We start from the raw sequence: 13,735 nt of genomic DNA, 5'->3' as shown, positions 1-13,735 counted from the left end.
CCAATAAGGTTGTGTCGTTGTACTAGTAGTCGAAATAGAGGAACACATAACTTACCCTTCCTTACCTTGTTAAGGAAGCAAAGAAAATGAATGTACAGATGTTCATTAAACTGTAATGAGCACAACAAATTCTCATGCGCCTCCACTCCAATCAATCTCACATCGCTATCTGAGAGCTGTGCATTAAAGAGATATGGACAAGAGGCTTTAGAGCTCGACTCGTGCAGCTGAACCGCTGCTACAGGATTATTCTACCAACTGAGGGAGTGTTTGTGGGATCAGGTAGCATTCAGAGTCTTGCTGACTTCTAGTAAAATGTTACCTTTAAAAGTGTTGTCACTACAGAGAAAGTTTGATGATGACACAATGTGAATTATCTGTTCATTTTGTTGAATATTAGAATGAAAATGAAATGCATTTAAATATAATTATCTTTTTAAAAAATGATAGGTAAAAATAGATTATAACAGGATTTTTATTGACACTGTTCATGAAAATGACAGACAGCGAAAAAGTCTAGCGCAACCTCCTCTCCAAACTGCAGACATTTTTGAATTGTGTAGTCATAGAAAGTTCAACCAAGCTCCAAAGTCTACAATTTCCTTCTTTAAAAAGAAGTAGGCTTTGCAACAGTGAAACAAACCTCTTTCTTTAGACGTTCCTTTGATTCGCTGTGAGTCCTGTTAAATTCTCCCTTTCTCTCTCGGGAAAGGGAGAAAATAAGAAAGTCTTTTATAGAGCAGAAAACAGTGTCACTGAATGCTTCAGCATCAAACACTCCACAGCACTTTGTCAGGGTGACCAAGCATACTAAATGGAATCAATTTTATTTAAGAAGAATCCCATGTAGTCATTACTGCTGCTTGACAAGCACTTTTACCACACATCTTCATATTACTATTTAACAGCAAAAATGGAGACAAAGGATGACCAAGCCGTCAGTCCTGTTGGTCAGACGGTGTGATTATTTTATTTAAATTCTACTAAGGCGATCCATAAAATCATCCTGTACAAAAAATGAATGGAAAGAGGCTGTATTTCCATAAATGTTACCTGTCATTTAAGCAATCAGTGGCAGATTCTAGATGCTCTTCCTCTTTAGGTGAAGCTGTCTGTATTTTGGGCCTATCTGAAAGCCATCGGTGTACTTCTGTCCTGCATCAGTCTGCTGCTGTTCCTCACCCATCACCTGGTCTCCCTGTTCTCCAACTACTGGCTTAGCCTGTGGACTGATGACCTGGTAGTTAATGGCACTCAGCCTTACAGACTTAGGAGACTTGCTGTGTACGGTGGCTTTGGCCTGACCCAAGGTAAGTCAGAAAATAAGGCTCTGTGTTTGCATTATAGTTGAGTATTTACTGTGCCTTGTATTCATACTCTGTCAAGATTTTGTATTTTGTTGATACTTTAGTATATTTTTAATGGGATTTCTTGTGACAGACCAACAGAATTTAAGGGAGATATGTTTAGATTTTTTTTTTTTTTTTTTTGCTGATAAAAATCTGCAAGTATGATTTGCATTTGTATTCAGCATTCAGCAGTAATTACATTCCTCCAATATTTGATGTTTGTAGGTCAACCTTAGTAAACAAACTACATCATAAAGACCAAAGAACACAGCAAAGTAAAGAAGTTTAACTAGCTTTGAACAAAATCAAGCCCATTTCTGAAATACTTTATTACTCTGTTATTATATAGCAAGTTTAATAAAGCGGATGCTCAGGGTTGCCATAATGTTCTTCATTTTATGAAGAGTCCCTCCTGCACCATTATCTCCAATTGTTCCAGAGCAATCCCCAGAACAGAACCAGCCTTCATCAACTAGTTATTTTTACTTAGTTTAGTAGCTTTGATGCTGCTACCTCAACAGATGATGGGAGAAGAGATTAGATACTCCAGAGCAGACGTAAAGAACATCAGAAGCATCTTGCTACAAATGCTGGGTGTCCTGTGCTTTCTCAAGACATATAGTCTGCTCTGTTGCTTCTTGTAGATGTTTTCATTGTCTGTTGTCCAGGTGAACATTGAGGTATTTATTCTCCTCAGCCACCTCCAATTCTGGAAATAGTATTTGACTTAACCCAGTTTCTCTTGAAGTCTCAAATAATCTACTTTGTTTTGTTCACATTCAAGATCAGACAGTTATTTTCACACCATCCCACATCTCTTAAATCACTGTTTTGTCGTCTCTCATACCTAATGACAATACCTAAGAAGTTTCCCGTTTTGGCTGGGAAACTACCGTATTAGTATTTTCCTGTATATTTCCCATAGTAAAATATGATGTAATATAATATTTAAAAAAATAATTTCTGAATTAAGTTACTATCCTCACAAGAATTTTCACCTGCAGTAGCCTCTGAGGCACTTCTTGCAAGGTTAGTGCCAACAGCAGGAACACTTGAGGTGTTGTGCCAGAAAGTGATGTACTATTTGATACTAGTTATCAAATGTTACAGTGAACTCAATGAATTGTTCATTGTAGTTAAAAGGTTTACCTATCCGTTAAGGAAACTTAAGGAAACCTCGCAGTTTGCATTGAATTATTGACTTGCAGCATTCACTCCTGGATGAGCAAAAAAGTTCCTCGTGTTGGGTTGTTGACTTTAGAGAAATCCTTAATACCAAACATTCATGACAGTGAAGAGGAAAAACTGCTCTAACAAGAAGAAACCTCCAGCAGAACTAGAACCAGAGCCTCGCTGAGTACAAGCGACCGACTGGGGCTTTGAAAAGTCTGAGAATAATGCACAAGAAGAAACAGATGTACTGATGTAGGATTATTTTCAATGTTCATGAAAATAGTTAATATCAGGAGAGGAGGATGATTAGCTGAGATAACAACATCATCTCAGCTGATGCCGTCATCCAGGTTCGGGTTTAGCTTCTATGAAGAGAAAAGTTGAAATAACACCAAATAATGTAAACTGGAAAGCAGTAGAGGAAAATGGATGATGGAGCTTCATCAGACAGGGTCTTTATATGTGAGAAAAAGAATCTTAAATTATATTCTGGATTCAATAGGATACCAATAAAAGGAAGATGTAATAGGAGAAATATGATCTCTTTTTTATTTTCATCAGAACTCTCAGTATCATTTGTGGACATGATATTTATAATTTTGGCAATTTTCTAAAGGTGAAAGAAGGAAATCCTAGAAACTTGCTTGATATGGGGCATATACTGGTTAAAAATAACATGGAGGTTATTTATTATAACTGGATAGTGAATTTTTTTGAGTAAAGCCAATTTGTTATAAGAGTATTAAGGACTAAATTTAGACTATCACTTTCAGTGTCAACATGAATGCTTTAGTTCCCCATTATATTGATATTATCAGTATTTACCACTAAATAAAATAAAAAATCTGAGATATGGTCTAAAGATAGAGTAAGACCCTGGTGGACAATATAAAACTACAAGCAAATGTGGTTTTAGTGCTTTGAAAATCAGGAGGAAAACTAAGGAGTAGATGTTCAAAAGAACAATAGCTATAAATAGGCATAGGATTAATGAGTAAATCTCAATGTAAAATATTTGCTTGGGGTTCTGTGGTGGTCCAGGGGTAAAGCAAAACCCACATAGTCCTTAGTCCTTGACGTGGTCATTGCAGGTTTGAGTCTCGGTCTGGTGACCCTTGCCACATTTCTTCCCTCTCTCTCTTTCCTGTCTGACCACTTTCAAATAAAGGCCACTAGAGCCAATAAAAAAAAGAAAAATATTTGCTTCTGCTCCACCTCATCCTGTACTTTAAGTAATGTGGACATTTAAATAATTTGAAGTGGTTGATTCATTTCATCACCCTCTGACCTTTGGATCAAAGGATGATGGAAATACTTTTTGGCTGTGAACAGTAGAGGGGATTGTTGAGCTTGGTCCAGAACTGTCTGTTTAAACTGACAGGCTGGAAATAGAGAACTATTATCACAGAATCAGAAAGAGGGCTGAGAATAACTCTGGGGGAGCTGAAAATATCAACAGCTGAAGTGACCAAACAATTTCTTGGTCACTCTCTACATCATGAACAAAGAGTGTCAAAAGAAAGCACATGTTGACGGAAAGCCATACGTAATCCAGTTTGAACTTTGTCTCCAGCATGGTCTCTGATTGTGACTGTCATACAGAATGTGGAAAAAAAAAATCAAGGGGCAATCCATATCTTTACAAAGAACTGTGTTTAAAGTCATTCATTCAGCATTATAAAAGGTCATAATTTTTACTTTTACCTTGTAGGTGTAGCAGTCTTTGGTTATTCCCTCTCCATGTCCATTGGGGGCATCATGGCGTCCCGCTACCTCCACCAGTCCTTGCTATATGATGTGCTGCGCTCACCCATGTCCTTCTTTGAGAAAACTCCAAGTGGTAACCTGGTTAACCGCTTTGCCAAGGAGATGGACACCATTGATTCTGTAATCCCCAGCATTATTAAAATGTTCATGGGATCCTTGTTCAACGTGTTGGGTTCCTGTGTCATTATCCTGTTTGCCACACCACTTGTGGCTATCATCATTCCTTTTCTTGGGTTGCTCTACTTTTTTGTGCAGGTTAGTTAAAAATACATCCTGTATTTCTGCTGTATGTGCAGCTCTGACTTGCTCTTAGATGTGATTAAAATTGTTGAACATTATATTGCTTGTTTGTGTACAGAGGTTTTATGTGGCAACTTCTCGCCAGCTGAAGCGTCTGGAGTCTGTCAGCCGTTCACCCATCTACACCCACTTTAACGAAACATTGTTGGGCACCTCTGTCATTCGAGCTTTTGGTGAGCAGGAGCAATTCATCCATGAGAGTGACCAGCGAGTAGACCACAACCAGAAGGCCTACTACCCCAGCATAGTAGCTAACAGGTTAAGAGCAGTGCTACTTTTCTCTTCTCTAATTCTTATTAAATGTACTCACCCTCCTATGTGTTTGAACTTTTGGTAACACTTTATTTGACGGGTTGTGCATAAGACTGACATGACACTGTCATAAATATGAAATAACACCAGTCATGAACACGAAAGAATCTTTATGAATGTTGTCATTAAGTGTCATTTGGTAAATAATGACACTTTTAATGCAAAGTTGCTTTAAAAGTTGCATTGAAAGTCCATTAAAATGCCAACTTTGCATTAAAGTGTGATTATTTCCAAAATAATGCAAAGTTGGCATTTTTAATGGACTTTCAATGCAACTTTTAAAGCAACTTTGCATTAAAAGTGTCATTATTTACCGAGTAACACTACATGACAACAGTCATAGACATTCATAAAGACTTCATTATGTTCATGACAGGCGATATGTCAATGTTTATGACACTGTTATGTCAGTCTTATGCACACCCCGTTAAAGTGTTACCAAATCTTTTTGTAGGTTCTACAAGTCAATCATGATCAATAAAGTTTTGCTTTTTGATCAAAATAATTACAAAAAAAATGAATTTAATGTGAAAGTGAAAACTGATTTTGACAAAATGTCAACTAAATAAAAACATATAACTTAAAATAAATGATTGCATAAATATTCACTCCCTTTAAAGTAACTGATCTAATTAAACAAAGGTCCAGGCAAATAGTGCTTCTTTTATAATTGGTGAGATGGAGGTTACCTGAGTGCAGTGACTGTATCTCAAGTGATTGTATTATAAAGACACCACTCAAGATCCATTCATTGATTAATTAGTATTCCTGGCTACCATTACAGCATGAGGACAAAATAACACTTCAAGAAAATTAGACAAATTGAGAAGTCAGGGGAGTGGATACATGTGGCACTGAACTTCCCCTGGAATTCAAGACCTTCAGAGATTTTGGGGAGGAATATAGTGCTTGTATAAATCTAGCTAGACCAGCGTTTCCCAATCCTGGTCATCAAGGCGCACTGCCCTGCATGTTTTAGATCATGGGTACTCAATACATCGATCCTGATCGACCGGTCAGTCGCGGGAAGGTTTTGAGTCAATCTCGGCAGTAGGTGACAAACTGAGACCAGCACGTCCTCTTCTGACCGCTTATTCACTAAGATCCAAAACATTTAGAATTTTATTAAGGAATAAAAGAAATCAACAAAACGTTTTCAAATAAATGACCCAACAAAAATAATAATCTCAGTAATAATTGTTTCAACAAGGTGTTGCGCAATTCTATGCGTTTCGGGTCCATTACCAAAAAAAAAGGCAACTCAAAGACGGCCTTACGCAGAGCAAGGGTTTAAAATTAGCTCATCAACCACCATTGTGTTCAAGGGAACACTTATTAATACTCACAAAATAAATATCAAGCACAAAATCATGTTGGACCAGTAGCAATTACAGGATTATTGTAAAACTTTAACCCACTAAAACCCTTTTTATTTTCTCTTGCATATTCTTTCATTCTTTTGCTATGCCTGATCTTTCTTTTTTGCTTTTTTTGCTCCTTCTTTATGTGCTTCTTTTCTCTGAACTCTCTCTTTTTCTGTATTTGTCTTATTTAAACTTAAAACCCTCAAAGAATCTCAAAGTAGTTTCCAATTTGAATAGTGTTGCTGAATGAGGTGCATTCACTGATCAAAGACTAGGTTCTTGTATTTACAACCGGCCAGTCTCTAGTTAGAGCCAATTGAGTTTAAATTCAAGTCACCAGCCACAGAACTTCATCTCTATTTTCCTCTCCATTTCCATCTTAATAAATATTTCTTGTTTGTATCTGAACTTGTGTTTGTGTAGGTGGCTGGCAATTCGCCTGGAGTTTGTAGGAAACTGCATTGTTTCATTTGCTGCCCTGTTTGCTGTTATAGCCAGAGATAGCCTGAGCCCAGGCATCATGGGGCTCTCCATCTCCTACGCCCTGCAGGTAAAAGCACCACTTCGGTAGTTCTCAGCACCAGTGTCAGTGGAGCAATGTCTTTTTGCAAAATGTTAATAAATTAAGTTAATACGCTTTTGAACCTAATCTAACCTTTTTTTGTTTACTTCGTATGCAGCTGACTGCCTCATTGACGTGGCTCGTGAGAATGTCTTCTGATGTAGAGACAAATATAATAGCTGTAGAGAAGGTGAAGGAATACTCCAGCACAGGGAAAGAGGTACACTGCACATTCTTTGGACCAAAACCATACTAACATTGGGATGTTTAAGGGTTGACTTTTGTCCTTTTTATTTTTCTGTGGTTATGTGGGCTTGGCTTTGATTTTGGGCTTAAATGCTGCAACATTTAAATAAATACTCCCACCAGGGCTTTATATTGTTAATTGATTTTACTATCATCTCATTAAACAGACTTAATATTAAAGAATAAATATTAGAAATATATATATTTTTTATTTTTTATAAACTGCTATATGCATCATTCCTAATTTGATATCTACACTTAATAAATTAAAACAATTCCAAGTGATATGGGCTTATAATTTCTATCAGAGATTGTATTTAGTCATTTGAGTCATTGGTCACCTGAACTTTTTAAAAAGTTATTTCTGTTGTAAAGAGCTTTCTGTTCTCTGGTTTGAGTTAAATTCTAAAATAAGTCTTGTAATACCAGCTATTCTCACCACATTCACATTTTCTTAAAACACTTGCAAGCATGCAAATACCCAGAGACCTCAAAGCAGTTCAGATTGTTCAGCTGATCCAACAATAGTAGACCACCTATCTTTCCAACTCTACGGCGTCATCATGCCCTGGACACACAGCAGACACATACTTATCTCCTACTGTTGTTTGCAGTCATTTCAATGTTCATAGTTCATTGTACCACATGCTTTTTATGATCTCTCTGTGCACTGGCCTCAGTTCCATGGGATTTTTGAAATGATTCAGCACAACCTTATAAAATGCATTGATATGGTTTGATTACTGTTACTTCTAGAATTGGAGACTTGCCATCTTCAGAAGTGATCATAACAGGGCTGTTGAAATTCTATCATTTAGTAACAAGAGCAGAATGTAAAATGGTAGTTCTGGACGACCTGCTGGGAGCAGTGCGTGGAAACACTTGGAAGTATTGATCTCAGAAAAGTGCAGATCAGTTCAAAAGCTCAGAGGAAAGGGGGAAATCGATGCCTTCTAAGCCAAATTGCCTATTTGAGTTTGACATTGTTTCAGGTCTATATGCACTCCACAAAGGCAACCATGCTCTAAAACCATAGTTGTAAAAGGTAACAAAGTGACATCAATAAACATTCTGTCAACTGTTTAGTCATAAGAAAGGGCAAATGAAAACCTAACCAAGTTAGGACTTTGGCTGAGCTTGATTGTGATTCAAAATATGATTTGAGTATTGCATTCATGTCTGTTCTCTGACCACAGGCAGAATGGCAACATGAGTCTCCCTCCGTTCCCCCTGGCTGGCCCACTCAGGGCTGCATAGACATCCGAGGCTTTGGCCTGCGCTATCGCCATGACCTGGACCTGGCCATTCGCAATATCACCATTGCTATTAATGGAGGAGAGAAGGCAGGTCTTATTGTAGCTCTGACAAGCTCAGGAGTACTCACTGTGACTGAACACTGGAGGAATTTATTGTGGATGTGCTGCTGGTTCCCAACAGGTAGGGATTGTGGGGAGGACTGGTGCTGGGAAGTCATCTCTAACACTGGGCCTGTTCCGGATCATTGAGGCAGCAGAGGGCCACATCTTCATTGATGGAGTGGACATTGCTAAGCTAGGCCTCCATGAGCTGCGCTCCAGAATCACCATCATCCCACAGGTGAGTAAATAGGATGCAAAAAAGCAATCTGGCCTGATCAGTGCACCTGTAGCAAAGCAGCCTTTAGTGGCTAGATTTACACTGGAGACAAAGGCTGAGGTGGTGTTTATATGGCACAACTGTCGGGGCTTCCAATAGAAATGAGATTCTGTCCCAGTCTGACATTTGGCCACTCTAAACTGTCTCTGCTCCTTACTAAAGGAGGAAACTTACAAGCATACCAAACTGAATCATTCCACCTCTCTTCACATAATTATTTTTATTTATATTTCTTAGGCCCAAGCAGGGAAAGCATTGCAGAGGCTTATTGTAATGTAAGTGGTTCTTATCATTCTCAACACAAAAGATGTACCAGTGGACTTCCAGGAGCGTCTCCAAGATGGCGGTTTAAATATTTAATCTGTCCTAATCAGAGACGAGGAAAACTCGACTAAAGTCGATAAAGGGATTCAGTTCTTCTTCACAATGACATACTGTGCGTGAAGTTAGATCAAAAAAGAGATCAGGGGCACTAAAAGTCACGGCCAGTTCCTGCCTGGCCATGGACCCAAGTGAGAAGAGCAAGCTAACAACTGCTAAGGCTATCCAGAATCTATGCAACAATGTCAAAGAAATGTGAAAGACATCATTGCATTGAAAAATAATATCAAGCAGGATCTGATCAGCTTTAAGAGTGAAATGAACAAGAAGCTGGAGGAGGTCAGTACGAACATTCAAAATCAAGGTGCTAGACTAACCGAAGCAGAACAATTGGTGATCTTTCACAGATATGACATTAGAGAAAATCCTAAAAGCGTCATAGGGAAAGAAGATCTTCTATGATGGCAAATTGATGTCATTTGTGCATAATCTTCCGACAGAGATAAACAACAAGCTTAAAGAATATAAAAACATCAAGAAGAATCCCAAAGAGGAAAAAATATGTTTCCAAACACCATACCCGACTAAGATGAGGATTCACTGGGAGACAAACTATGCCTGTACGTGAGTGCATCAGCAGCAGCGGATGACATAAGGAAGAGAGGATACCGGGTAGATATGCTGCGATCACCCCTGCAAACTAAGAACCAGCGGTCAGCCAGGATGCACAAAGGGGCCAGCTCACACTGGCGTTTGGGGCACACTTTATGCCCCAAACGCCAGTGCGAGAAAAGCTTCAAGAATTCTGATGAGAACAAGTATAAATAGCTGTCTTGATGCAAATCCTAAATACTTATGTAAGATCTGAATCCCACGCTTGTAATCTGTCTTTAGTTCTAACACCTGAGTCCAACTCCTGCCGCCCCTCACATATTAAAACAAAATTCTGATCAGGATTAATGGAGAAATTACTGTCTCAAAGGTGAGGGAACTTTGTCTTTGGCAGAGAAGGAGCCCCTAATTAGAGTAGGGCTGTTCTTCTTAAAATGTAAGGAAAGAGGTTGTAGGATGACGTGGGATAGTGGAGCCCTAAAGTCATCCTGTTTGTTTTACGTTTTCAAAATCTCTGTTGTTTTTGTGCTCACACTGTCAGCATGTGCAAACTGGTGTACTGATATGACTAATAGTGATATTAGAGCAGCTTCATGGAATGTTAATGGACTCAATAATCCTGTCAAGAGGAACAGAGTAATGTCCGAGATAAAAAGGGAGAAAATTCAGATTCTGCTCCTTCAAGAAACTCATTTGTCCCCAATAGAACATGAGAAATTGCAAAAATGTTTATTTAGGAATGTTTTTCATAGCTCATACAAGACAGGTCATAAAAGAGGAGTTGCAGTACTAATACATGATTCCCTACATTTTGAACTTATTAAGCATATATGAGACAGTGAAGGTATATATTGGTTCGGGGTAGGATTGAAGGGAAATTGGTTAGCCTTCTCTATCTATATGCCCCAAATTCTGACCATCATTTTTTGAAAAAAAGTCCTAGAAGTTATTTAATCAGAGTCATAAGGTAATATGTGCAGGTGGATTTAATACAGACTTGAATAAAAATTACACATCTAATAACAAAACCCTAACATAACCATTACCCACACCACAAAGTAAACTGCTAAAAAGGGGCCTGTATAATTTTGGTTTACTGGACGCTTGGCAGGAGAGGCACCCAACAGGAAAAGATTTCACATATTTTTCTCCCCCTCACACAGTATTTTCAAGAATAGATCTCTTTTTGGTTCTTATTAATGATTGACAGAGAATCAAAAGCTGTAAAATTTGTTCTAAAAACTTGTCAGATTACTCACCAATGTATTTAACACTTAACCGAATATGAGACAAAAAAAACAATAGGGAGGCTAACTACAAGCTTGCTAAATAAAAATGTTATAAAAGAAATAAAAACAGAAATAAAATACTTTCTAGAATTAAATAACAACGGAAAGTTGATATTTTGTGGGACGCATTGAAGTCCCTTATTAAAGGCAAGTTTATATCACTAAGCACTGCTATTAAGAAAAAGAAAGAAAAAGAACTAAATTAACTAGATGAGAAATTAAAAGAACTGGAGATTGGAGAACATGCAAATCAGAACTCAACTTGATCAAATCAATGTACAAATCCAAAAGATAAGGAATGCAATTTTGGACATACATAAAGAAGAGGAAGAAAAAATGTATAAATTCCTGAAACAATCATTTTATGACACAGGGCCAAAGGAAACAAAGCTACGTGCAAGAAAAAATAAAAAAAAGCAAATGATGCAATCAATTGGTTCAATAATTAACCCACAAACAGAAATATTAGAAAATAGTTTATAGAATGTATTGACAAAGTTTTTCAAGTATATTATAAAATATTATGTGCATAATTAGAACAAAGTAAAACTGGAAATGTTAAAATATTTCACAATTCATTAGACATACCAATAATTTGAGAATGTCAGAATAAAAGCTTAACAAAGCATATTATTGAAAAGGAGCTAATAATGGCAATAATAAAGTTAAAAAACAATAAAACACCTGGCACAGACGGTCTTTCAAGTGAATGATAAGGTATTTGAAAAAGAGTTGTCCCCTGAATTATTAAAGTTATTAAATTGGACATTAAGGAAAATAACAACATCACCATCATGGTCTGATGCAATTATAACGTTAATACTGAAAGAGGCAAGAACAAAACATGTGCAGCTCACACAGACATATATCAACCAAGATTACAAACTATATGCATCTATCTTGTCTGATAGGGTGAAGGCATTTGTCTCAGAACTGATTGACGAGGGACCAAACCGGGTTTGTCTGGCTGACAAACTCAGGACAATATAAGACGCTCCCTCAGAATATACAGACAAGAAATCATACAGCAGTAATGGCTAGCCTGGATGCAGAAAAGACTTTTGATTGTGTCAGTTGGGATTACTAACTTTCAGTTTTGGAACAATTTGGTTTTTCACATGTGCAGTCAATTGTACTAAAACAGTATATTCGTCACCTACTGCTAGAATCAAGATAAATGGTCACCTAACAGACAGAATAAAGCTTGAGAGATCCGCTCGACAAGGCTCCCAACTCTTGCCAACTCTCTTAGTACTGTACATAGAGCCTCTCGCCCAGACAATTAGGAAGAACAATGGCATCCATAACATAGTAATAAATTCAAGAGAACATAAAATAGCCTGATATGCTGATGATATCCTCCTATATCTCTCGAATCCAGAGCAATCCATCCAGGTCTTTTTAAAGTTATTAGACACATGTGGCACCTATTCAGGACACAGACTAATCTGTGTTTTATCTACATAAAACACATTAGCAGAGCTTAAAGATAAATCCCCTATTGACTAGTCTAAGAAAACAATCAAATTGGGTGTATGGTTGACTTACCTTCCAAATGACTTCAGGGTTTCCCCCAGTGTATCGTAAACCTGGCGGCCCGGCATGCTTTACTAGCCCCACCGCCAGGCTAAGCGTTGCTTGTTTATGTTTTTAACAAGCAACGCATTAAACACATTAACCTCTGCTAATGTGTTTTATATAAAAAAAAAAAAAATTCCCCTCTCACCCTCCGTGGGTGGTCTCTTTCATCCTCTGAGCTCGGGTCCTCTACCAGAGGCCTGGGAGCTTGAGGGTTCTGCGCAGTATCTTGGCTGTGCCTAGAACTGCACATTTCTGGACTGAGATGTCTGATGTTGTTCCTGGGATCTGTTGTAGCCACTGCTCCAGTTTGGGGGTGACTGCCCCAAGGGCCCCGATGACCACAGGCACCACTGTGGTCTTCACCTTCCAGGCCTTCTCCAGTTCCTCTCTTAGGCCCTGGTATTTCTCCAGTTTCTCATGCTCCTTTTTCCTGATGTTGTGGTCACTTGGTATTGCTACATCCACCACAACGGCTTTCCTCTGCTCTTTATCCACCACCACAATGTCCGGTTGGTTCTCCATTACCATCTTGTCTGTCTGGATCTGGAAGTCCCACAGGATCTTAGCTCGGTCATTCTCCACCACCTTTGGGGGTGTCCCCCACTTTGACCTCGGGGCTTCCAGTCCATATTCTGCACAGATGTTCCTGTACACTATGCCCGCCACTTGGTTATGTCGTTCCATGTACGCTTTCCCTGCCAGCATCTTGCACCCTGCTGTTATGTGCTGGACTGTCTCAGAGGCCTCCTTGCACAACCTACACCTTGGGTCTTGTCTGGTGTGGTAGATCTGAGCCTCTATTGCTCTGGTGTTTAGGGCCTGTTCCTGGGCAGCCAGGATGAGGGCCTCCGTGCTGTCCTTGAGTCCAGCTTTTTCCAGCTATTGGTAGGATTTCCTGATATCAGCCACTTCAGTTATTTGTCGGTGGTACATCCCATGTAGGAGCTTGTCTTCCCATGATGGTTCCGCCAGCACCTTGTCCTCTGTTCCCCACTGCCTGAGACATTCGTTGAGCACATCGTCCATTGAGGCTTTGTCCTTGATGTATTTATGGATCTTGGATGTTTCATCCTGGACAGTGGCTCTCACACTCACTAGTCCTCTGCCTCCTTCCTTACGGCTTGTGTACAGTCTCAGGGTGCTGGATTTGGGGTGGAACCCTCCATGCATGGTTAGTAGCTTCCGAGTCTTAACATCCGTGGCCTTCATCTCTTCCATTGGCCA

The 13,735-nt window shown here is 38.8% G+C and overlaps 1 protein-coding gene across 3 annotated transcripts in view; it reads left to right on the top strand.

Annotated features, from left to right (window-relative positions):
- abcc1 (ATP binding cassette subfamily C member 1 (ABCC1 blood group)) overlaps window positions 1–13,735 on the top strand; it is a 102,815-nt gene that overhangs the window by 68,609 nt on the left and 20,471 nt on the right. For all 3 annotated transcript variants that reach the window (XM_088007962.1, XM_088007961.1, XM_088007960.1), the window contains 7 exons: window positions 1,103–1,310; window positions 4,234–4,544; window positions 4,648–4,847; window positions 6,689–6,815; window positions 6,946–7,047; window positions 8,270–8,420; window positions 8,515–8,669. In XM_088007962.1, the coding sequence (XP_087864088.1) occupies window positions 1,103–1,310; window positions 4,234–4,544; window positions 4,648–4,847; window positions 6,689–6,815; window positions 6,946–7,047; window positions 8,270–8,420; window positions 8,515–8,669 (1,254 nt within the window). The remainder of the gene's footprint in view (window positions 1–1,102; window positions 1,311–4,233; window positions 4,545–4,647; window positions 4,848–6,688; window positions 6,816–6,945; window positions 7,048–8,269; window positions 8,421–8,514; window positions 8,670–13,735) is intronic.

This window comes from Poecilia mexicana, unplaced genomic scaffold (assembly GCF_051168715.1).
Source record: "Poecilia mexicana isolate PSO_F unplaced genomic scaffold, ASM5116871v1 scaffold_8, whole genome shotgun sequence".
NCBI classification, from domain to species: domain Eukaryota; kingdom Metazoa; phylum Chordata; class Actinopteri; order Cyprinodontiformes; family Poeciliidae; genus Poecilia; species Poecilia mexicana.
This window is presented reverse-complemented; position numbering and strand designations above follow the sequence as displayed.